Here is a 25,351-nt window from a genome sequence, read left to right as displayed (position 1 = left end):
TCATGTCCCTGTCCAAAGACGCACCAGGCTTAACAGTACACTGTATCACTGAAAAACCTAAAGATATGGACCCCTCAATGACCAGTGAGTGAAAACTTTTAACGTGTTGTGACATATTCAACCAACACATTGTTATTACTGTAGGAGGAAGCTTAAATTCCCTTGTTTTACTATTTATGTACATTATATATTTTCAGAGCGTTTTTTCAAGTGAAATTCCTCAGAGACAAGTAGTGGTGACAACTGAGAAAAGCCATTGTTCTTGTCTTCGAATAATTGGAAAAATGCCAGCAGAAGACAGGTTTCCAACCCTGGAGTATTCAGCTTGATGTTTCCCACTCCCATACACCGATGAACATTAGAGATTAAAAGAAATGTATTAGCTTGATAGAGAGATTGGGGTGGAGGCGGGAGCGGGGGGCGAGGCGGGGGGTCTGGGACTGGGCGGGGGTGGGAGGTGGGGGGTCAGTTTAGTCGAGTCCAATGGCTTGGCCTGTCAGTGACAGTGTTGGGCGCACGGGTCAGCGTAGAGTCCCATAATTCGGGCCCTCGGAGTCTGCACTGGCCAGAATGCCTGTCTGGTCCTCCTCAGACCGCCTGCGATGCAGGAAGGAGGTCAAATAGAGATACGGGTTCTTCTTGTTTTGCCTTTTCCTCTTTCTGCGGAAGTCGAGATCCTCTCCCTCTTGGGGTGTCTGGGATTGCTGCTGGGTCTGAGAGGGAGACACACCTGGGAGGGAGACAGGGAGTCAATAGAGCGTCACGCCGCCTACATGTTCCGGGCTAATCTGCCGTCTCTTTGCTCTAATTGTCGGACCAACCTGTTCTCCTTCTGGAGGTTGTGTTGTTATTGTTGTTGGCAGCTGCTCCCTTGGCTTTAGTAATACAGTGGTGTAGCAGTGCTGGTAAGCTCTCAGACCCGGCAGGATCACTAGACGCACCTAGAGGTTCCCTGGGAAGAAGAGAGAGGCACAGCATACATTGTTTTACATTAGTCCAACAGCCAGGCTCGCTACCTTCTCAAAGTGAAACGACAGTAAAAAAAGAAAGAAAAAAAAAAGCCGTTCCTATTTCCAACAGGCTCTATCATATGATTTGATGAGCAGCTCTTGTACTTCTAATGAGCCCTTTCACTACTGTAAGACGAATTTCCATTTCTACCTGCATTGATGGATGATCAAATTTAGAAAAGAAAGAAAGAAAGAAAGAAAGAAAGAAAGAAAGAAAGAATGATCAGTTTACGTATGCTGGCACTGTGTTTTTTCAGATTATTTGCTAGTATTTGCAAGTTACTTCTCAAACAAACATTAAATTAAAGCCCCAATCCAGAATTTAGGACTTCATTATGGTGATATTCAGTTCTCATTATAGCTCGAAATTAGGGACATTTTGTAGTCTTTGCAATAAACAATGATAAAAATGTAAACAAATGCATTTGAACCTCAGTTTTAGGTTTATATTTGTACAATTATTATATCAAGAGTTCAGTCAATAATTGCACTGTACTCAGATTCAGGATTGGGCCTTTAAATAGTGATTGCTTCAGAAATGTGGGCAATATTGGTCTCTTTGCTGTATAAAACCCATAAAATGAAAATAATTTCTGGAACTGTAAAATCACTGTTCCTTGTAACTATGTAGTCTTACTGCAGATTCTATGTTAAGTTCCTCCAATATCACTATTTACAGTATAAATCTATCTAAGTGCATGAAAGTCTTTGTGCCAGTTTGTTAGGTGTGTTGGTATGGAAGTATGTTTGGGTGCTTCTTCAAAATGCAAAATAAACAGAAATCTCTTTCTGGAACACTGTAAGAACTATTTTCATTTCATGAGTGATACATGCTAAATTGAATGAAAAATAATCAATGTTCAATCAGCACAACATCTATCTATTACATATCAAGTTTCAATATCTTCACTCTCATACTGTTTCAGAAATAGTTTTACCTCATACCGAAAACTCTTGTTTTGTTGTCCATCTCTCATAGAAAGATGCGAGTAAATTATTAATATCCAAATAACCTCACAAACACTAAACATTTAAGTTCAGGTTCATGAGGCTCAGTGTTAGCTCAATGTCTTTGCCTTTCAAAGAACTGAATACAACAGCCTCAAAACCTGACTTAATGATTCATTAAGTCAAGTTGTTGTGCCAAACATGTATTGTTTCAAAAGGCATAGGAACACAAAGCTTTAGAGATGCTGTCCATCATTTGTCACTGTGGAGAGAGAGATTGAGAGCCATTAGCAGAGAGGGGGGGACAAATCTGAGAATTGCAACAGTCCTGGACAGATAGAGCACATTTCCATTATCACTTATACTGTGTGAAGGGCCACAGTGTGTTAAATATAGTACATTTCCATAGACATGAACACTGTACAGCACACTTCCATAAACATGAACACTGCGTACAGAGGCTTCACCATGCTGACGGGAGGAGATGGCAGGAAGAGGAAATGGCCGTTAAAGAACAGTCACATGACAGGAAGAGGAAATGGCCATTAAAAACAGTCACATGACAGAAAACGAAAGCACTTAGGACAACAAATGTGACAAAGAATTTAGTTTGAGAATTGTTGTTATTTGTTTGGTCATAGAGAGAGATTTAGAGAATGCATGCATGGCATTTTGCACATGGAACAAAACTTTAAAGGGGAATACTCCAGTCTATCAGTCATATGGGTCCTCTATTGATTCAAGGCTTTTTGTGCAGGGAAACATGTCTGTGTTCCACAATCAAAGACAAAATCCAATGCTACTCCACAGTCCAAAACCGCTCCGCATATTGCTCACAAGCCTAATTACTGTAGCCTACACCACAGCAGGCTTTCTGTGCCTTGGAACTGTATTGAGAATGTATCCTGCAATCATTAACCATTAGCTGTACTTCACTTGAATCCAGTACAGAGGCACAACCCAAAGCGATTCCCCTTTAAAGGAGAGAGTGATTAGAGCCCTCCCCCTGCTGACCCCTCCCCTCTCAGACATGGGTCCGACCCTTACCTATTGCGGCGTAGGGGACCGGGTCACAACAACGCTGCCCAGATAGCTGAGATCAATCAAAAACAAATGAGGTAAGACCCTTACCCCGTATAAAGCAGCAGCCCTATATGCTACTTTCCCATATAGGCCAGTGATACTGCAGGAGCAAGTCCCTGCTTCATGGCTTAAGCTAGGCTCGTAGTTTCTAGCATTCACAGAGGGTGGTGAGGTGGGTGTGAGGGGGCGCAGGAATGTGTACAGTGCAGAAAACTACTTTGGGGTACGACTGCGTACGCGCCTCAGGTACCTTTTTATATCTGCAAAGGCTTCTCCTGGATTAAAATCTGTATATGAGGGCTTTGATCTATCCAAATATTTAATGTAATGGAAAGTTAAAAATTGCTCCTCCAGTGAGGTTTGATTGCAGTATTCCCTCATGGAAAACCGGCTTCAGCTGATAGCACAATATCCCTTAGTTTTTGAGGTTAATCTAATATAACATAATAAAAGGTATATGATAGTTAATCAAATATACATTTAAGTGATAAAGATATGGAAAGGTGAGCATCAAAATAACACTTAATACTACTTCACACATTCCATTTATATTTTCGGGATGCTATCAGGACGCTGCTTCTACCAATAATTCAGAATTTCAGACTTCATCAAATCCAATTTAAATCTACCTATGAGAAAAGATGCCCCAATTCAAAGTTTCAATGTTGTGTTCAAAATGGGGGACATAAAAAATATATGGCACAGTCTAATAACAGAGGGTTAGCTAATGGTTTTTTTTTCAAATGTTCCTCTAATCACCATATTTATATTTGATTTCTACTTGCATTGTAAATCAGTATGATTTTATGAGGTTTAAATATGAGCCATTAAATCAAAAGGACAATATTACAGAATCTTAAGATCAAATTCAGCTTTCACATGCCATCGAATTGTCAACATTTAGAGAATTTCCATCTTTATGAACTGCTAAAATGTGTGCTAAATGCAATTACATGCTTTCTGCATATTACTGTAAAATATGCATCCTAACTATGCCTAAATGAAAACATCATGTAAAACTGTGGATAAATACTGAGGAAATTTGGAATAGAGAGCTGATGAGAAGAGAAGTCTCCTCTGTAAATAAATATGTGACTATTCTCTACTGGAATGGATCACCTACCCTGAGGCTGATATCTGGAGCTGAGAGGGCTCTGAGGGCAGCATCTCCTCCTCTGTCCTTCTCTGGGATGGCCTCTGCCCGAAAACATCCCTGCCCTCCGGAGGGGGAGAAGGGGACTGGGAGGGGTAACTGGCTGCAGTGGAGGCATAGGACATGTGGGCGTGGTAACTGGGACTGGGGTGCCTGGCTCCCTGGCCCTGAGTGGGAGAGGTGGTCAGGGAGGACCTCCGGGAGAAACTGACAGTGGCCGAGGGCTGCAGGGTGATCTCCGGCATCTCCAGAGACCGAGAGGTGCGGAGGATGCTGGGGCGGGGAGGGGGCCGCACTAGAATATCTGGGGAACCCGGCTGGGTGCTAAGGGGGCTTTGGGAGAGCGGAGAGAGACGGGAGGGCTGGAGAACTAGCGGGGGGAGGCTGGGGTCTGCCCGGCGCCCCGCCCTCGGGCTGAGCCAGGACTGAGGGCTACTACTGGGGGCTGTGCTTGGGCTCCCTGCGCGGGCTGCCGGGTCGGGGTAAGGCAACACTGGTACACCCACACCGTGGGCCGTGTGTCTGAGCTGGCCGAGACTCTGGGCCTGTTGCATAGCTAAACGCCTAACCGGAGGCCCCGGGGGCCTGTCTCTGCCTGGGGGAGCCACAGGGACCTCCAGCTGCAGGAGTCCAGGGCTAGATGGATCCTTTAGGGGAGGGAGGTGCAGGCGGCTAGGGGGGAGAGAGTGAGGGGGGTATGGGGGTGGTTCGGGGAGGTCCTGGGGATGATGTAAGGGATGGTGAGGTGGGTATATGAACCGTGGACCCTCTAGACCCAGGAAGGGGAACTCATGAGGCTGCCAGCTTTCAGGTGAGCGAGAAGGAGGGCTGTGTATGTGAGACAGAGAATGGCCAGAGGCAGTGTACTGATGGTGCTCCATCTCTCCACTCTCCTCCGGGATGGAGGGGTAACCAAAGGGCCCCTCGGCGGTGCCTGGGGGGGAGGACAGAGCGGAGCTACGCGGGCTGATGTCAGGCATGTAGAATGGTGGCGGAATCCCTGATTCACCGCGGCTGCCTAGATACCCATAGAACGGGCCCTGGGGAAAGCCCCTGTAGCGGGAGGCGGGGGCCTGCCCTGAGGCGTGAAGCGCACTGCCCTCCGCAAAGCTCATACCTTCCATGGCCCTGTGTAGGCGGGGGCTGTAGGTGGGGGGCTGCGTTGACTCCAGGCTGGAGGACGTTGGGGAGAGCTGTGGCCGCAGCGTGGGCATGATGGGGGGCAGAGGCCCGGGGTCAAAATCGTTCTCCTCGTCAGACTGCCGGAACTCGGGGTACATGTCAGACTCCTCTGCGAAGGGGAAGCCCTGGATGCGGCGGGGCGGTGGGCTGGTCTCCATGACGAAGCGGCCGTCGGGCCCGCGGCTTATCAGCTCGATAGGCGTGGTGACCTCCGCCTCATGCTTGGACACACTGTATTTCTTGCTGGCTATGGCACGCTTGGTTTTCTTGTAGAAGGAGAGCTCTTTCTCCTTTTCTCTCAGAGGGCTGGGCAGCTTCCTGACATACAGGCCTGGACCTTGGGAACCCTCCGAAGAAAGAGAGCGGGGCCTAGATGGAGGGGAGCTCTCTGGACTGATCTTCCCTGACGATAACCTGACAGAGAAAAAGGAGGCACGGGTTTTATTAACAAACACCTAATGAGACTCTAAGGAAACTACATAAAATATTCAAAAACAAGAGAAAGAACTTAAGCAAAGTAATTGAATTGGCAAGTTTCCACAGTTTCATTCCTAAACTAAACAGATGACATAATACAAAGCCATTGCACTATATCAAGGCAGCCATAATGAACTGCGTTATGATAATGACCAGCTCATGGCGGCAGCAGCGTCCTGATAGGACTGCAGCTAATGAACCAAGCCAGAGTGACGGGATGAGAGGAGAACCAACTACGCAACCATGACAACCGTATCACAGATCTATGTCAACTACATCTTCTTGAGCAGAAGTGAGGCCAATCTGCAATATGCTGCACCAAATGCTGATGTGAGAAAAGCGGATGACATCTAACCAGGCCTCATTTGCCCACACCAGGAGCAGCATAGTCAACACTTCCTAAGTCACTGAATGCATAAGGTAGACATACATGTATAGAGAGTGCATATACACAGTACTGTACATGCAGCTGAGCCGATGCAAATTTAATCTCTGTATATGGTGCGTGAAAGTCCGTGCATGCAATTAGGCCAGCGGTACACTAAAGCAAATAGTCATTGTCAGTTGATAATTTCTATGCAATGCATTAACCATGCAGCCAAGCCAGTGCAGCGCAGCACACTCTGTATTTTGGTGCAGGCAGGCACTCACAGGGGGCTGGCGGGCGGGGGCAAGTAACTGCTCCTGGCAGGCTCGTCCCAGCAGGGCTCTACCCCTGGCAAGGGGGTGAGAGGAGGCCTGCGATGGGAGACAAACGACATGGGCCTGGTTCATCTTTTGCTACGCCAAGACTCCTTGCAAGAAGGACTAAATATGGATTCCCTGACCTGCCTGGACCGCTTAAAACAATAAACGAAAAATAAAAGGGCTACTTTGATTCTGCTGACGATCTATAGTCACAAGCAACCACACATTTGATCTGGAATGGGATTTACACAAAATATTGTCACAAATGATTTTCTTTTGAGATTCAAATGTAGTCATACATGTATACAGTTTTTTACAGACAGACAGACAGACAAACAGACAGACAGACATAGCTGATATTGTACATTAAATGTGCAGCTTCAATGATAAACAAAAATAGCCATTATTAAACACTTGGAATCATGCAGAAAGCAGACAGCCTTAAAGGTCGAATACAAATGGTTTAAAGGTTGAATACAGTTGAATACAGATGGATCAAAAATCAATATAAAGACTGCAGCTTTGGCACTCTGGATAATGTGCTTAAAATGCTGACTTGGCTATTTTGAACCCCCCCTAATCTGCCCGTGATCCGCTAGAGGTTGCTACCGTACATGTTCCTCCACACCTCCCTGATACCCTGTCTACCACTTGTGTGCTTCATCCAGATATAATAACATCTCTTTTGCCACATCAGTTATACAAAACCTTCGTCTTACTAAAAAAAGCACCGGAGAATGCATGCTGTGTGAAATAGGCAGCCACACTTACAAGGTAGTGCTTCGCTAGCCAGACTGTACTTCCTGTTGCCAGCTGCTTCACAATAAAAGTTTACTGTTGTTTATTATTCAAATTTATGCCGTGTCACAGCACGCCTCGGAAGAGAGAGGTTTTGTGAAACAGCGTAAGGTGCATAAGAACATGCACAATACTAGCCACCTCTGGCGGACTGCAGGGGCTCTGGTGTTGGCTTTGGCTGTTAGAAGCTACTTACGGTGACTCTATGCTTTTCCTGAAGTGTGTCACCGACAAGGGAGGATCTAAGAGGACAAACAAAAAGGAATTTAGCGTTTCTTGTGTTGAACACCACCAGTAGAAATCAGACAAGCTACACTACCGGTCAAAAGTTTGGACACACCACATTTTTTACTATTTTCTATATTTCAGAATAATAGCAAAGACACCAAAACTATGAAATAACAGAAAAGGAATTATGCAGTGACCAAAAAAGTTAAACCAAATCAAAACTATCTTATATTTTAGATTCTTTAAAGTAGCCGCCCTTTGCCTTGATGGAAAGGCAAAGGCTTTGGAAAGAAATCCATACATAGGCATCAACTTTTCTATTTATATTTGTCTAAGAAACAAATTTCAAGCATTTAAGCATAAGCCTTTAGATCAAAATGGCTTTAAGAGAATGAAAAACATAGTACGTTCAATCAGGTGTGCCCAAACTTTTGACTGGGAGTGTATGTATGTACAGTATATGTATATTATATCCAGTATAATATCAGAGAGGGAGGCCAACCTGGTTTGCGTTTGAGTTTGCGGCGGTGTTGCTTATTGACAAAGCAAGCTGCTAGAGTGCTGAACAGTACCGCCGCTGCCAGGAAACAGATAGTTGCCACGACGCCCGCCACCACAGGCCGCGCCAACCCCTCATCAGCCACCTCTGCAGGGGGGAAGGGATCTGAAGTAAAGCAATTTTAGAAGGGTGGGTAAAATCGACAGGCTACAAAGAGGAAAAATCACAAATCTATTCTTCGCAAGGACCTAGCAATGCAAGCTGTTAGATGGGTAAATAATTTCAAAATGTAGCATAGAAAGTACACGTTGCACTTAAAAAAATACATGTAATTTGTAATTTTTGTTTATTTTGTAATGACTGACCTGTACTAGACACTCCCACCACGTTGCTGCTCTCACTGATCAGGTCATCCATGACAGCCATCACTCGAAACTCATACCAAGACTCCTGCCAGGGAACAAAACCAAACACACTCTTCTTATAACCGGATCACATATCGATCGCTGTGTACAACTTACTTCTTTATGGCTAAGCACACCAGATATACAAAAAGCACTGTGTAACTGTTTTGAAAATATAAATAAATATATAAGTAAAGATGATGATTCTTCTTCTTAGTATTATTATCATTTACATGAAAGCAGCATTATTATTAGCATGATAGCAGGAGCAGTTATGTGAGTTAAAAAAAAAATTATTATTTCATATTTATTATATACATATATATATATCATATTATATTTATTACAAACTATCTTTGTGTAATTTTGAGCCAAGTGTAGACTACAGCTGATTTGTTATTGAAAAAGGCTGGCAAGAGGAAATGAAAATATGATAGCCAGAGTCTGTAATGTCCTCAATATGAATTTCAGTCTTCTAGAGATCATTGCAGATGATGAAGAATATGGACTACACATAAAAAAAAAGACCTTTTTACTGTTTATCGTATTTAATGTTTATGTATTGAATTTAATGTTTTGTGCCAAAAGTATTTGGCATCATGAAATACATAAACATTAAATGGGGAGATCTTTTATTCTTAAAAGTTTCAGTCAAATACACCCTCAAATTAGTTAGGCAGCACTTAAACCTCATACCCATTGCGCCATTTCACTTCCAAAGAAATGACAGTCCGAAGCCAAAACATCAAACAATCCTGTTTCTGTCAAAATACATGCGGATCTCACCTGAACGAGGTCTCTGGCTATGAGCTCGGTCTCGGTGGATGGGATCAGGTCATCCAGGACTTCCCACCTCTCCCCAAGGCGGAACTCCATGATGTAGCGGTCGATGGGTGAGGAGTGGTTGGCCGGGGGGAGCCAGGTGAGGAGGACACCGTGCTGCGTGCGATTGGCTGTGAGGCACCGTGGTGGAGTAAGAAGCACCAGTGGTTCTGGGGTACTCAGAGGGGAGCCTGTGCAGCAGACCAGACATGTTGCAGATAATACTTGACACAGAGAAAACTCATTCAGACACAATGCAGACAGAAAACTCCGTATTGATGTGCTGCAGTGACATGCTCTGAAAACCAAAATGTGGTGAAAACTGAGATTGCACTAACTAGAGTCAAACCTCAGATATTGATGTTTTTTTACAGACAGAACATCATCATGCATCAAAAACTATTCGGTAACCTCTCTTTTTGAAAATAAATAAAATGCTTTGAAACATGGCACAGTGTTCCTGATTACCCACAAATGAAAAACCTTACTACATAAAAACAGACAGTTTTCCTTCTCAGGCAATGACATGCTGCATGTAGATGGACATGTACACACTTTCAGCAGTTCACTATTCTGTTGTACAATCTTGCCCAAGTGGCATGTTTAATGTCAAGATATGACAGAACCAAAAATTGAATGCAAAATTAAATGCAAAACTCCTGAATGTCACAACAGACACTCAATCCACCGGAGGGACAGTTGATTTGTTGACATTAGAGGCGTTACACAGCATCCTAGGAAGGTATACAGATAAACTAAAAGACACCTCATGATACATCGCTTTAGCCAAAATACATCTTTATCCTGGTCTGAAGTCATTACACAGATCACAGATATTTCAAAATGAGGAAAATAATGTTATATCAAGGTGATAGACTATTGGTTATAATATCATGTAACAAATCTATCAGAAACAAAAAAACTGGAAACCTTACTGTCCATTGCCATCAATCTATTGGCTGCTATCTGACCCCTAGCAGTGGGCTAGGTCGGAGCTACACAAGTTTCATTTTGCCTATGTTGAGTAAAAGCAATAGGCTTTGCAAAACAATAACGCTTGCTGGCAACGTGTAGCACAGTAGGAATTTAAACTATATAAACCAAGGCCAGGAATATTAGGAAGTTGTCATCTTCAAGTCATTGGAATTGATCTTCCTTAAAACACCAATTCTCAGGTTGGTTCCACTTCTTTTATTGCTTCTTTTCTTGCTCTCAGTAATATGTGGTGAGATGCACAAAGGAGGACGCACGAGCCATCAGTCTTCATGTGGGACTTCATGGAGTTAGCAGACCAAAAAAGTGTTTTAATAATTGACTTCTTCACAGCTCATGGCTTGATTGGTAGATGGCTCACTTACATATCAATTTCCACATTGTGAGGGAAAAGTGAACAATAATCTGCCCATGTTTTATTCTGTGCTTGTGCACTCAGTTGTGAATTGGGGTTAATCAATGGGCACTGCCTGACTTTCTCCACGAAGGGCCTGATTCAGACTGTGTAAACTTGCATGAGTCTTAAGCGGATTGAGATATGCAGGTTTGAATTCCTATTCACACTATTTGATGCACGCACTGAGGATTTTGGGTGTGCCTCTATTTGTGCATGGGTTTATTCAAAACCTTGGCTTCTTTGTCCTCTCCACTGGTACGATGGAAAATCAGGCCATGGACGTTTCTCCCTTTATGCCTTTTTGCTGAGGCATTGCTTTTAAATACCATGCGCCTTTAATTCAGTTTCGGTTAGGACGACGGCGCACAAAGATTGAATTGGCAACATGCCCTTGGGACATGAATTGGATACAAACATAATAAAATATAGTCAAAAATCTGAAATATGTGAATCTGCAATTACAGAAATATTTTTTTTATATCAAAAATAGGTTACATATCAAAACATGAGTTTCTTAATGACATTTATGTTCTATTAAAATCACAACAAGCCACTATTTTGCTTTAAAACTTGTTATCTTGTTTTCTGGAGCAACACAGGAGGAATGTCAGCTCTGCAAGTCAGCGGCACAGCTGAATTATCAAGGTCCTATCCATGAGCACATGTTGGCTGACTAAACTAACACTAGCACATTTAAATGATTTCTTGACACCCTCCGAGCGCCCTGGCACCACCTTACTTTCTCCAGCACATAAATGGCAGGACTCATCTTGATTGCTTAGATATAAAGAGTCAATAAATTGCCTATTTGATGTCTTTGGTGTTTATTAGCTCGCAGATCTTTTGTTTTACATCATGAAACTGATGTGTGTGCCAGCCATATTGTAAGGTTTTGGGTGCACAGGGAAAGGAGCACACAAACGGACTCAAAGTCAGAATCCGCATATCGCAGGTAGACATGCCTTGATTTACATATCCTCAAGTGTGTATCCTGCAGGAGGCCGTGTGTATCCCCATGTGTGACTCAAGGGATGGAATTGGTGCAGTGGGGTCTGTGCTTAAGTCACGGTCTGAATCAGGCCCAAAGCTACCACCCGCTTTGATGTGAGTAAAAAAAAATAAATAAATAAAAAATAAAGGCATATTATATACATCAGTTTAGACATCACTAGAGGGCAGTATATTCCATACCACTGTTTTTAGTGGGCATACAGAATAAAAAAATAATGTCTTTTCAATAGACCAAGAAGCATAGAAAAATAAAGCCATTCCATACAGTAAGTCAAGGATGCACTGTATATTACCCAGGCACTCAGTGGGTTGATCCTCCAGTCAAATAGTAGGCAACATGGATGGCAAAAACCCCACCCCATTCCCTTTATGTGTGCTGAAGGCAGTTGTCACCAGTACCTACCTGCAGTGTTAACTGTCACAACTTCGCTGAATGGGCCCGTGCCCAGTTTGTTTTGTGCCAACACACTGAACTGGTATTCAGTCCTAGGCTCCAGCCCCGGTACCACCAACCACGTCTGAGCACCAGACACTGGCATGGAGTGCCAGTCGTGAGGCCCAAAGTCTATCCTCTTTGACCTGATAGAGACAGGGAAAGAGAAAGGGGAATGCACATTATTGAAGCAGTACAACATGTGAGGGTAAATATTACGATAAATAACATCCTAGCTGTGATTGGTCAGAAGATAAAGTCGCAGGTGTGTGCTGAAGATCAGCGTTACTTAAACTTTGGGACGGGACCCCGAATTGATTTTGTTCTTGTTTCTGGTTGGTCTGGACATAAAACAAATACTGCAGTATGCTATAATTTGTGTTTTCTCCAGAATGTGAAATCTACTCCTTCAGTGTATAATTATCACTTAACTAGGTAATTAGAGGGCTTTGACTCACAAATTTGTAGTTACAACTCCATGCCCAATGTTACACCACACAAGCACACTGAAGAGGATGTGTCGATACATATGCAATCATCAGTGTCTCTTTCTTAATATTTACAGTCAACAAATTTGTATCTAATGGTGTGAGGACATGGCAGAGGTGACTGTTAACTATATTACTTGTTACAGCAAAACTTCAAGCAGAATTTCACTCACACACATCCAAAAATACAATCATAACTGTGCCTTCACAGCACCTCATGTATGGGTTAGTCAAATGTTACAGCAATGACTTCCTATTACATTCCATTACTTTCCTAATACACAACAACATGAATTATGCACATGGATATCTACTAAATGTCCTGAGAAATATGCTGTGTCAAAACATTTCTGTCATGAAGCGATGATTGAATTTCATATGTTATCACCAAAGAGGGGGGCAGAAAAAAAATTTGCTCCCATGTCAGACTAGCCCCATAACCCCTCAAGCAGCCTTTTCCACATCCACAGACCATTGATTTTAAGTAAACTACATGCACTCACACTGGACCATACCACACAGAGAATGTCTGTTCGAAGCCGCCATCATAACCTGGCTCCCAGGACACATTAGCAGAGGTTGTTGAGGGCAATACATGGATATTGCCGGGAGCATGTGGGCTGGTGCCTGAGTGTTCAAGAGAGAGAGAGGAAATAATAGATATAAAACACACTGTACAGTTTATATACCAAATCTAATCCTACATAAGTTACTTAAAACTATCATTTCACAATCACTTACAGTAATGAAGCTATAGATGTGCTGTCAATATGTTAATTTTATTCCATTAACCGGTATTTTGGTAACTCAGACTCTGAATCACACTGATTGAGTTCAACCCAAGTCCAATAATGCATCATCTACTGAGTCAAATGAAGAGCGTTTTGCTGTTGTTACCATCCCCCAAGCTGCTCTGCTGCGTAATGCGTCTGCCTGCTCATTGGATAATATAACGTTGGCTGAGGTGGTGACCAGGGTAAGGTCAAGTTCAAGAGCAGCGATGCTGTCGGCGGCGGCGAAACATCCCACCCACCTACCAGCTGTGCTATGTGGCCTAAAGCCAGTTCCTCCTCACTGGGATAAAAGGCAGACCTGAGCCTGGTCTGAGGAACCACAGCTGTCTGCTCCGCAGCCTGTGACACCTGTCAGCTGAGGCCCAGTCACCAGGAGACGGGCTGAACGCTGCCAGCTGTGGTATAATGACTCCATAGGTCCTGGGGCACTGGGGCAGACTGACTGACTTGTTCACATGTCGCACATGATACGAGAAGCCACACTGAAAGCCACACACATTCACACGCACTTACAAGCACTTGACTAAGCCCTGATCCAGAATTTATGTAGCCCTATAAATTTTGAAGAGTCTGACATATAAATGGAAAATAAGGCCCAGATTCACTAAAGGTTTGTGCAGGGAAGAGCACATGCTATATCACCAAAATGACCAAATCAGAAGACTCTTCGTAAAGAGTTTGGTCATTCAAAATGGCTGCTATTATTGCTGCAAGATATGGCCAACATCGCAACTAAGGCAAGCAAAGGAGAGGGTAATCCATGCTAGAATCTCAAATCAGATCAGAGAACGCTACAATTATAAACTGGCCGCATTAGGGCATGAAGAGTTTTAAAGCTGAAGCTCCCGATTTGTGTTTGCAATTAGTTCGAAGGGGCTGTTTGCTTGTGCAGTACTCTTTTTAAGGGCTTGTTTGGTCCACAACTTAATTTGCATACATTTCTTAGTGAATAAAACAAAAACTCTCTCTTACTCTACAGTAATTCAAGCAACTGAGGAGCAAAAAAATGCACAGACTTGACCTCACAATGCAATCTTAGCAAATCTGGACCTAAGAATTTTAAACTTAATAACTCTTTTACATGTATGGTGTAACTCACATTTGGCTGTCACTTACTGTCAGTGCTTGTATCAGTACCTCAATCTGAGAGTAAAAAGACTCAACACACAGACAAAGCCCACGGTGGGGTGACAGTGTTTCAACAGGGGGTGCCATACTGCAGTGGGGCTTTAAATCTACTGTATAAAGCTATTGCGGCCATAGAGATAAGATCAGATGAAACTTTAATGATCGCCACAGGGAAATCGGGAAGAGGCAAAGAGCAAGAGGGATCAGGGTCAGTTATTGCATGCAAATAACTCAAAAAAGTACAGTAAAAGTAGATCACTGCAAACTCAAAATCACAACAAAATCACTATGAAAGGTGATCAGCTGGGAAAACTAAGCAAGCTCTGGCAAGCTGAGAGCACTGTGTGGATTGTTTGTACCGATGACTAGGAGACGCGTGCTGGCAGTGATGCTCGTGACCACATTGGTGGCTACACACTCCCATTCCCCATGGTCCTCCTTGCTGAGGGACAGAAACTGTAAGCTGCCGCTGGGTAGGACGTTGTGCTTACTCCTGCTAGGCTTCCCCACCTTCAAGGGACATGAAAATTACAATTACTTAGTGAGATAACAAATATCTTATTTCACTACACAACCAAAAACAAGCAGATTGAGTAGCTGAATTGGTTTTCAGAGATTTGTTGTGGTGTATTTTTGTCTACTGCACCTTTCTCCAGGTGATGGTTGGTATCTCAGGGTCTCCAGAAGCAGCACACGGAATTACTAGCTCTCTCCCAGCCTCCTGACGGTACTCCCCCCCAGGCCTCACATTAAAGTAAGGGGGATCCTTGACACACACAGATACACACACACGCGTACATAATGCACACATGTACAGATAGATCAGTATATGTTAAACCACAGAGACCACTGGACAGCAGAAAGCACCAAACATGGGCAGTGGTGTACCTTTAGCACCAGAGTAGCAGGGGGGGACATGCCCATGGTACCCAGGGCGTTGTAAGGCACACAGGTGTAGGTGCCCAGGGAGTCTTCTGTGGCCTCCGCCACCCGGATACTTCCATCTGGCATCAGGCTCCAACCAGGGTACTGAAACAGAACATAAGAGTGGTTGATTTCAGGGTTTTTCATGTATTGTAAAATCTTGGCAGCCCACCTAAATATTTATTTTCAAGCTGCCTAAGAAGAAAAAAAAAAATCCATTTAAATCAGCTGAATTAAGCCTATTTTAGATGGGCAAAAAGTGCTTAAGTCAGTCTGATCAGCACTATAAAAAACCTAAACAGTCACACTGACAAACTCGGGAAAGGAGAAGCATTATTTTGAAATGGAGTATAGCTGCACTCATCACTTGAGGCAATAGCAATATGCCCTTCTGTGATTTGTTGTTTGGCGCTAACTTTACCTCAGCAAACCTGAGCGCCCCTTAGCCACATTCATTTACACAAGTCTGCACAAATCTGCTGTTTGTCTATTAAAAATAAATAAGAAAGCTCAATCTAGCAAACTTAATTAAAACAGAAAATATATTGTGCATGTCTTATGATTTATCGTATCATCATGATAAACTCTACTAATGGTGTGAGGTTGAACTGAACCACTTCTATATCAAGGGATGTGCCAAATATAACACAGCGTGATGATGCCTCTGCTGGAGTTAGGACCAATCTTTAATTGCAATCATTTCCAATTATTCTTTATTATTACACCTTGATATAAAATTGAAATCTGCAATCTGGATTTAAAAAGGAAAATTTTCTCAACTAGGCCGGGGTAACTGTGACGGTGGATGCTATAACTCAGAGGGGTAATCGATTTATGAAGGAGATGTTTGTACAGTGGAGGCTCAACATCTGGATATGCAAATGAAGCCCTGAGGCAGGCTGACCTTCTCCACTCTGAGAGGGTAGCCGTCTTTCTCCCACTTCACTAACGTCACAGGTGGGTTGGCATCCACCGGGCAGCGGATGACGCCTGGCAGTTTCCGTGGGACGTAGATGACCGGGGGCATGTTGATCACTCGGGCAGGGTCTGGAGGTCAGAGGTTAAACAGTCAGAAAGACTGCAGTTTTACAGGCAAATAATCAATAACATCTGTGTCAAATATTTAGTACAATCTAATTCGTAAAGAGGTTTCGCAGCAGATGTAAAATGTCCTGTAACTTGTAGGGATGGGACGATATGCTTATCTCACGATTCTCAACATATGATTCGATACAACCAAGATACAATGTAATAAATAAAAGTTCAGTAACAACAAAGTCTGACTGTGCAGAATTATATTTATTTCTGAGACACAAATCTTTCTAACAATAGCGTTGGCTTGCTAGAATGTGAACAATTTAAAAATGGCATTACAAAGTGCAATTTTGTGATTACTACAGCAGAATAAAATGTAGCTAATATTGCGATTCATTTTTCTGCCCCACGATTGTCACATTTTTGTTTTGCGATATATTGAATTTAGATATTTTGTCCCACCCCTAGTAACTTGCATGGGGTGTAATCCTTGCCATAAAAGATACGAGCATATTTTGTATAAAGGTTGATGATTGAGCTAAAGCAGCCTGGTTTCATCATTGGCTGTTTGAGGCCAATGATGAAATCAGTGGCCTGGCTGCAGTGCTGCAGATCCCCATCTCTCTCACATACTGTAGCACAGAAATCAATGCTCCCAACAGCAACTTGGGAGCAAATTAGCATAGCCAACACACTGGGGCTGACGATAAAAAGTCAGATGGCCTGGAGTGGCATTTCTCTCTCATCAGTCTCAGCTGATGAACAGAAAGGTCACCGTTTCAATTCATTCGGGGCACATTGAGGGAGCCAGACTCAAAGGGAGCAGGACAAATAGAGTCTGAGGACAAGCCTGGCCTCATCTTTGTGTCTGGGAATAAGGCTAGAATTGAAATAGATAATAACTTCATCGTCAAATCCATAGAGAATATAAAAAAATGGTCGAATTGCCTGTAACTTGGTGAGAAAAGGCTCGGTCAAAACGACGAGGGGCAAAAACCGCGCTCTCTCTCCGTAACGTGTGACCTTGAAATTCAAGAAGGTTGCAGTGCGTTACAGTGGTAAGGCAGTGGAGCTGATAAAACAGCAGCCTCCAACACAAGCAGCCTCCATACTGCTGCTGCTCCCTCCTCACACAGCTCACTGTACAGCCTCTCCACACCCCTCCCCCTACACTGCGTTGCCACGGTAACACTCACACTGAACAGTCAGGTGTGCTGATGCTGAGGGCGAGATTCCGAGGCTGTTGCTCGGACTGCAGGTGTATTTCCCAGCATCCTCTGGCTTGACCCGGAAGATGATGAGGGTGCCGTCGATGAGGATGCGCACTCTGAGCTTCAGATCACTGCAAATAGGACGCAGACGGTTGTCACAACATGTCACTGAAACATAGTCATAACAGGACAGATCTGGGTTTTTTTTTTTTTTTGTGCAAAATTACACCAGGGTGCCATGAGAGAGCAGCAGAGAGTCAAACAGCAACCAGTTGTAAGAGAGCTCCAAAAAAATAGAGTAGTCAAATAAATCTGCTAATTGCCATAATCGTCCAATGTTGCAGCCCTCATGTTTTCTCCCCTGCCACCATTTCAAATGAAACACTCTAATGAAGAAGCACATTTTCAGTTTGCCTTTTTGAATACAGAGCACTGCTCCCCGTGTCCACACAATGATGTAATTCAGCATTTTATTATGCGATGAAAATTAAGGTTCAAACAGAATATTCATCTTTGAATCAAATTATATGTGATTCTCTCCTGCATATCTCACTTATCTACTGTAATAAATCAAGATTTCCGACAAAAAAAGCGGTGTAAAATTAGATTGGACTTGCGGGCAACACACTTCAGTGCACTTCCTCTTTGAAAGTCCCTGGGACACTTGTTTTCACTGCCAGTCAAAATCCCATTCACTTGTTCTCCTCTTCCACTTGTTCTGTCTGTCACTTGTTCATTGTAAAGCCTCTCAGCCTCTAAAGACCTGCTCTGGGGAGCCTGCAGAGCTCCTGGCTACGCTTCAGATCATCACTGCATGAGAGGCATATGATGACACAAGGACTGAGTCATATGATATTGTCATCAGAGCGTACTAACCCGCCTGACACGCTCCAGACAGACCCCTGCTAGGCCCACTCTTACTGCCTCTGGGGCCACAGCAGGACAGGCCACTGACGCACACACACACACCTACACAAAGACACACACGCACAAGCCACATACCAAGTCATAGTCACTCAAAATACACCGCAGCAAAAGGCGCCCAGGCACACACAATGTCACTCACAACACAAAGGCTTTGGCATAAAAGCCTTAGACAGCTAGCAGGGCGGTGATTTAACGGACTGTGAGGCTCAAAGGAAGAGAACCTGAAGACTCAACCTTGCCCGAGTGCTTAAACAAGACTTTCCCGTCGGTCAGAGCAAAAACACAAAAAAGGCAGTTGCGGTACGGTAGCGAACTTGATCATAACTTTACTTCTTGAAGTAGACGTTGTCCTCTTCCCAAAACCAGGTGTAGGTCAGGTTGCCAGGATATGCCTCCGCTTGACAGGTGAAGAGTGCATTCTGGGATATGTTTACAGTGATGTTTTCTGGCGGCGAGACAATGTATGGAGGCCCTGAGAGAAACAGAAACAGTTTTAGTACCTTATATACTTGTAACAGCACACTCTACTATCAAATCCTAAAAAAAAATAAAAATATGGCACCCTATACAGGCCTACTCTACTTCCACTTAGGGAATGCAGACTTCTTTTTCAGGAACAGATCAGAGAAAGAGCACACACTATGCATTATTTACAATACATCACCACAGCCTGATGTGAAATACAGTGAGCAGCCAGCTATTGTAACCTTAATAGTAGTCAGCGGCGGAGCTTATGCATGCCTCACATTGTAACCTTTCCGTCCCCCGAGGAACTGTAGGTTGCTCTGAACTCTCAATAAAACAGCAGAAGCCATGAAAGGTAAGCTGTCTTTTATGAGTGGGCCCAGATACAAGCCTCCTGGTTATTTTCCTCTCAGCGTGCACGGCTTTATACATCAGGTGGGACTACTGAGTGCAGTGTGCGGCTGTCTCACATAACAATTAAAAACAGATCATGGGAATGAGAATCATGACTCCTCGGATATCTGCTTGTTATTGCTCTGGGTATGAGTCCTTATCTCACCTTGTATTCTGCCCTCGCACTTCATTCTCGCCGATATTCAACCAAACAAAACACGGGAGCAAACATTTTGTTTGTGTGGTTATCATATTCCACATCACTCTAGATTTCTACAGCGTTATTCAGATGCTTTAAATACTAAAATAACCAAGATTTTATGAGGTGTGATGCAACGTTGTTTGTGTGAATGCGTACATACAGTCGTTTTTTTGTGTCATCCTCTTTATAGGCTCTTGCATACTGACTAACATAGACGTTATCCTAACTCTACCATAAAAGCAAGGTGCTCAGTTGCTTGTTAAATACACACACTGTTAACTCCTGCAGCGCTCGCTCGCTGCATTGGGAGAGTGAGGCTGGTATCACAACCATCTATCTGATCTGTGTGTGTAGCAGAGAGCCTAGTTAATGGACCGGAGACAGACAGTGATGTTCTCACAGACAGGCCCTGTTGTATACACACACGCACACACACACACACATGTACACGCATGCACGCACACACGCAGCCCCAGACAAAGCTATTGACTGACTGATACAGACCCATAAGGAATGCTACATACATCAGCTCAGATAGCTGCATGGCTTTCTTCCTGGATGCCACTAAATACATCCTCGTCTAAATAATGAAAATGGCCTAGTTTAGTGATACGAATGCAACATTAGGCAGCAGGTATGGGTGGGGCAGGAATCAGAGCATATCATCTCACATTTTTTATTTATTTCATGAACTGGTGATCTGTATAAACAGATTTGTAAACCCTCCTCCAACACATTATACTGGCCATACGGTGCGATTGCTCACCATGATGATTCCATTCACTGCGTGTGTGTGTCTGATTCACGCGAACAGTACCTTGAACCAACAGACGGGTCGTGTGGAGGACTTCTCCCTGGTCACTGTAGGCTCGGCATGTGTACGCCCCTCTGTCATCTCTAGTGATGCCAAGGATGGTTAGACTGCCATCGTGTACCTGCGGTACCATTTACAAGGGAGAGGGATTAAAATCAGGGCTGCATGATACTGACAAATAATCATAGTGCGATTATTTTGCTGAATATAAATTGCAATACAGAATACAGAAACAGATTTTTTATTATTTTAGATTTTTCAGCAAACAAGACACATTTTTAATCATAAACTGAGATGTTGTTGCTTGAGATTTGCTTTGTCTGAATATAATTAACGTTTTTTTTTTTTACAATGTGCTATTTAATGTATAGGCCAGAAATTGTTCTCAGCAGCAGAATACCATCTTTAGGAGTCTATTTTGAGCACTCACCACATATTGCGCTTTTTTTTTTTATTAATTGTGCAGCCCTACTAAAAATGCAAATATAGATACAATATGATGTATGATCAACCCAAGCATTGCAAGCCATTTTTCTGGCTATCAACGATCGGTATTAAAAGTAGAATGTCTCTGCTGATTGGATAAGTGTGTGGTGAGAGTCTACTCCAAAGAGAATACAACAAACACTTAAAAGTCATCAACGTGTCATCCTTTAATTAACTCTGGGTCCTGATTCCTGCATGTGGTAACCTTGGAAACATCTAACTCTATGTAGCTGCGTGTCCCTGTGCGGAGGCACTGATGAGAACCAATAAGTGGTGAAGAAACACATTAACCAAACCTAATAGAAATACCCTCATAAATTATGCAACAGGTTGTAAGGCTCTGTCCATTCAAGTCACACACAGCTGTAGCCTGTCCATTCATGCAACTGAGAGGGGAATCTGCTACGCCTGCAGAATTATTCCTATTCATCTGTCTTTCAAATGTTTTAGCCAAGAGAGCTTAGAAGCTACAAGACCCACCCAAATAACATTTAGCTCCAGTCAGTCTGTTGGTAAACTGTATCATTGCTCAGCCAGCAGCATTAGCATTTTGTGCGTAGCTGCTACAACATGAAATGCGTGCGGCAGGCTGAGCGCACATACAGTCGTTATTGTGGCAGACTTCTGAGACAGCAACCTTAACGGTATCTGATGCAGTGTAATGGTCGTCAGTCCATTTCAATACTTTCTGTGCGCCGCATGTTATCCTCAATCCGAGCTGAGCGAGAAAAGATTAAAGAAAAGGAGGAGCGGGAGGAGAGAGTAGAGAGAGAGAGAGAGAGAGAAGGCAGTAGATGATGAGAAACGGGATAGAGGAAAGACGAGGAAAGTAGATAAGGGGGAGGCATTAGATGAAGAGCAGCATCTCAATGTGTGTGTCTGTCACACGCACTACACCGAGCGCTGAAACCATCCAGAGAGACTGAGATTGGGTTTTCAAACAGCAGGGGGTTTTTGCTGAGAGGACGATGAGGATTCCTCCTCCTCTCCAGTCCTTGTCTGTCACATTCCTCCCTTTCTCCGTGGCATCTCCATGGAAGTGAGCATGTGGGTGAGCAAACATGCCCGCATGCTCGCACGCACACGCACACCCGGGCTGTCTCCTCCTCGCCACAAGAAGGAGCTTTCCAAAGTTTGAGGGTTTTCGCTTGACCGTGTGTCTGGCTTTCTTGCCCGCTCCTACCACATGAATATAAGAGTTTTATGAATGGGCAAATGGATAAGGCGAGAGCTGATAAATGCACCGCACTCTATATGTCTCAGCGCATACCGGTGAAGCTAGTGAAGTGAGGCATTTGGCTCTCACTACTGATATTCATTTTTAGTGTAACATTCATATTAGGAGTAATGTAATATTGATGCAGTAGAAGGAGATTAATAATGCATTAGGATGTCGTCCGATCGTTTACTAAGGCAACTGTGTTAAAACGAGGCTGCTGTGGGGAGAGATAGTGAGGCGAGAGGGAGGGGTGAAAGAGAAGGGGGGAGCCCCGTAAACGACACACACACTATGACACAGGGACACACTCCTGTCACTTTCTGTACACTACTGTATATCACACAGGCAGCTCCAAATGGTTGATAGTGCCGCCTGCAGCAGACTGAGGCTTCTCAATATCAGTGACATATGAGGATGTGGAGGCATGGAGACGGAAGAGGCCCCCACATTTCAAAGAGTTCCTGAAAAAAATCGCTGGAATATTAAAAGAAAAATCCACCCTCGGATATTATATATCATCAATCTGTGATGTTCGGTGCATTCCGTGAGTTATGTTGCGATGAAGTGCTGTAATTTACTTTTTTGATATACTGTACACAGTTTCCCTCAAGTTCTACTTCCTACATTTTCCAGAATGGTTTTTGACAAGCCCCAGAGAAGAGGCGTGAACTTGTTGCATTCTGCTGTGAGTTATATGTGTAGGTGGAGAGAGCAAAGACAGAGCAAGAGAGCGAGTTTGTCCACTCGAGAAAAAAGTGAGAGTCTACCATGGATTTCTCTGCAAAATGTTGAGTCTAGAAAGAAGCCCTTGCTTTTTGATCAAAATATGACATTTACCTTAAATATTTTAGATAATTGAAACATTTTTTTTTGCTATCAAACAAACATGTTGTAGCTGTGCTGAAAACATCTTTCTGGAAATATCTGTCACATCATCTATGTTTGGTCAGTTATCTACAGGAATAAGAAAAATACACCACCAAACAACAGAATGGGCTCAGAAATGTAAGGTACATCACCAATACAAGTTTTAAACAGTGCTAAAATGTTTTAGGGTGGATTTTTCCTTTAACTGAAGACATTACAGAGAAAGGGGAGGATTTTAAGCTTCCTGTAGCTTGACTGACAGACTTGTCTGGCCAATCACAGACAGGTTTCCAACTTTGAAGTTGTGGGTACACTAAGACCAGGTAAATATCAGTATCAGTCATATAGTATATTGCAGATATGAAAATTACTTACTTGCTTACCTAGGAACTGACTCATGACTGCAATGACTCAACATTTCAAGGTCTGCAACATATCAATTAAAGCCACAGTACCATGTATTGAACCCTTTATTGAAGCTTTATTACAAAACCGTATTAGCAGCACCAAAGTAGAATACATTGATATTAGCCTGGTATATTTTTAGTAGAGCTGACTTCAGTGGACCAGACCATCCCTGCCCAAACCTTATTGATATATTTATGCACATTTATAAGTCTTGAAGAATTGTAGCCATTAGTTCTTCTTACCGAGTATTTTACGGTGGTTTCAAGCTCCTCCCCCTCCCTCAGCCAGCTGATCATTGGTTTAGGATTTCCCTGGGCAGAGCAGCTAAGCAGAGTGTTGCCCCCTTCCTTCGCCTCCACATACTGTGGTGGCGTCGCTGTAAAACTAGGCGGGGCTGTGGAAAAAGTGACAATAATAATCATTAAAATGCACATTCCCAACAAATATTGTGATCATCATAAAATCAAATTAACAGGGTCCTTCAGTTTCCATCTGGTTTCTTTAAGGTAGTTTGGCTTGTGGCTGTGTTAAGCTAAACATATGTATATTTCTATTCAATATCAATATCAGCATTAGCATACAGTGTGATTGCAGTTGTAGAACACCTGTGGTGGAAGGGAGTCTGAAGTACTGCAGAAGCCGAATCTACCTTTGGGATTACATTGTAATTAATACATATCCTTTATGTGTTATGTATCATAACAAAACAAAGGTACTATTTCTGAGGTTGTTAAATACCAGCGTGCTTAACTTCATAAAGTGATACAAGGTTATGCAAAAGTCAGTTCAACTTATACTCATTTTGTACATTTGGTACAAGTGTTCATCTGAGGGATGGGGGGGGGGGGGGGGGGGGCTCTGAGGAGGGCAAGCTGAATAGAGAGACACCCTCGATGGCGGGTGACGTGGCTGCCACAGTTTTCTGGAGCAGGTAGACGCCTGGGTGGAAGGGAGTTGGGTCGCAATCTTTCCTGCACGCTGCCATTTATTCTCGCTGAGCGTCATGTGGAGTGTCATCAAACCTAAAGAAGCCACTTACTGTATAGACCCAATCAGTACATTTTCACCTGATGTTTCTGAGCCATATACTAACATCCATACGGGCGCTCTCTTCACCATCTATTTCAAGCGAACAAACTGTGGCAAGTCTCCTCAGCCAGCTGCTCTCAATATTTCAAGGCAACATTTTGATAACAAACAGTGGCACTGTGTTTAGTTAAAGAGAGAGAGGCGTCACGATACAAGTGGGTCACTGCTTGCCGCTGGGAGTATTGCCATGCTTCAGATTGCACACAAGCACCTGGCATGGAGTAAACAAATAGCCCAATTAGCACTTTTAGACATCTGCCTGTCCATACTGCCTCCCTCACTCCCTACCACTCATAACTTTGTATGATAGATTAATGGAGATGCTAATAAAATGCATGACTGGTTTATGTATCTCTTGGTGCCGTGGAACCTCAGGTAATTGATGGGTCAACTATTACATTACACGCATCATGATGCATATTTTATTTTTTTCGCTGTAGAGTTCTTAAGAAACAACCTTATGCAATTGCTCTGCTGTACATTGTCAGTACTGTACTTTCAGCTACATGCAAATGTCCCTGCCAGTAAATCTAATCCTGATTCTGATGCGTCTAATGGCATCAGCTGATAAGAAAATAGGTGGCAGACACACGGCGGCGATCGCAGTAAGCACACCGGTCGTCCAGGGAGTTGTTTCACACCGTCAGGTACGGCGCGTCGCAGAGGAAGTGTCACCATGGCTGGGAAACTTGGGAGTTGTTCTACAAAAAGTTAGCTGAGCATCAAATTCTCGCCCTACTTACCGCAGCTCTTCATCTATTATATACATTATATAT

At 43.4% G+C, this 25,351-nt stretch overlaps 1 protein-coding gene across 1 annotated transcript in view; it reads right to left on the bottom strand.

Annotated features, from left to right (window-relative positions):
• Positions 1-521: 521 nt before the first annotated feature.
• igsf9ba (immunoglobulin superfamily, member 9Ba) overlaps positions 522-25,351 on the bottom strand; it is a 50,954-nt gene continuing 26,124 nt past the window's right edge. The window contains exons 4-21 of the mRNA XM_071912876.2: positions 23,729-23,880; positions 20,510-20,627; positions 18,963-19,104; positions 17,691-17,836; positions 16,364-16,506; positions 15,424-15,564; positions 15,182-15,301; positions 14,895-15,045; positions 13,117-13,240; positions 12,096-12,271; positions 9,256-9,482; positions 8,431-8,515; positions 8,069-8,230; positions 7,535-7,580; positions 6,505-6,591; positions 4,165-5,790; positions 822-952; positions 522-730 (exon numbers count right to left, since the gene is read on the bottom strand). Coding sequence (XP_071768977.1) covers positions 522-730; positions 822-952; positions 4,165-5,790; positions 6,505-6,591; positions 7,535-7,580; positions 8,069-8,230; positions 8,431-8,515; positions 9,256-9,482; positions 12,096-12,271; positions 13,117-13,240; positions 14,895-15,045; positions 15,182-15,301; positions 15,424-15,564; positions 16,364-16,506; positions 17,691-17,836; positions 18,963-19,104; positions 20,510-20,627; positions 23,729-23,880 — 3,986 coding nt within the window. The remainder of the gene's footprint in view (positions 731-821; positions 953-4,164; positions 5,791-6,504; positions 6,592-7,534; positions 7,581-8,068; positions 8,231-8,430; positions 8,516-9,255; positions 9,483-12,095; positions 12,272-13,116; positions 13,241-14,894; positions 15,046-15,181; positions 15,302-15,423; positions 15,565-16,363; positions 16,507-17,690; positions 17,837-18,962; positions 19,105-20,509; positions 20,628-23,728; positions 23,881-25,351) is intronic.

This window comes from Centroberyx gerrardi, chromosome 6 (genome assembly GCF_048128805.1).
Source record: "Centroberyx gerrardi isolate f3 chromosome 6, fCenGer3.hap1.cur.20231027, whole genome shotgun sequence".
Classification (NCBI taxonomy): Eukaryota; Metazoa; Chordata; class Actinopteri; order Beryciformes; family Berycidae; genus Centroberyx; species Centroberyx gerrardi.
Note: the sequence above shows the minus strand (reverse complement) of the source record. Positions and strands in the feature narration are given on the sequence as shown.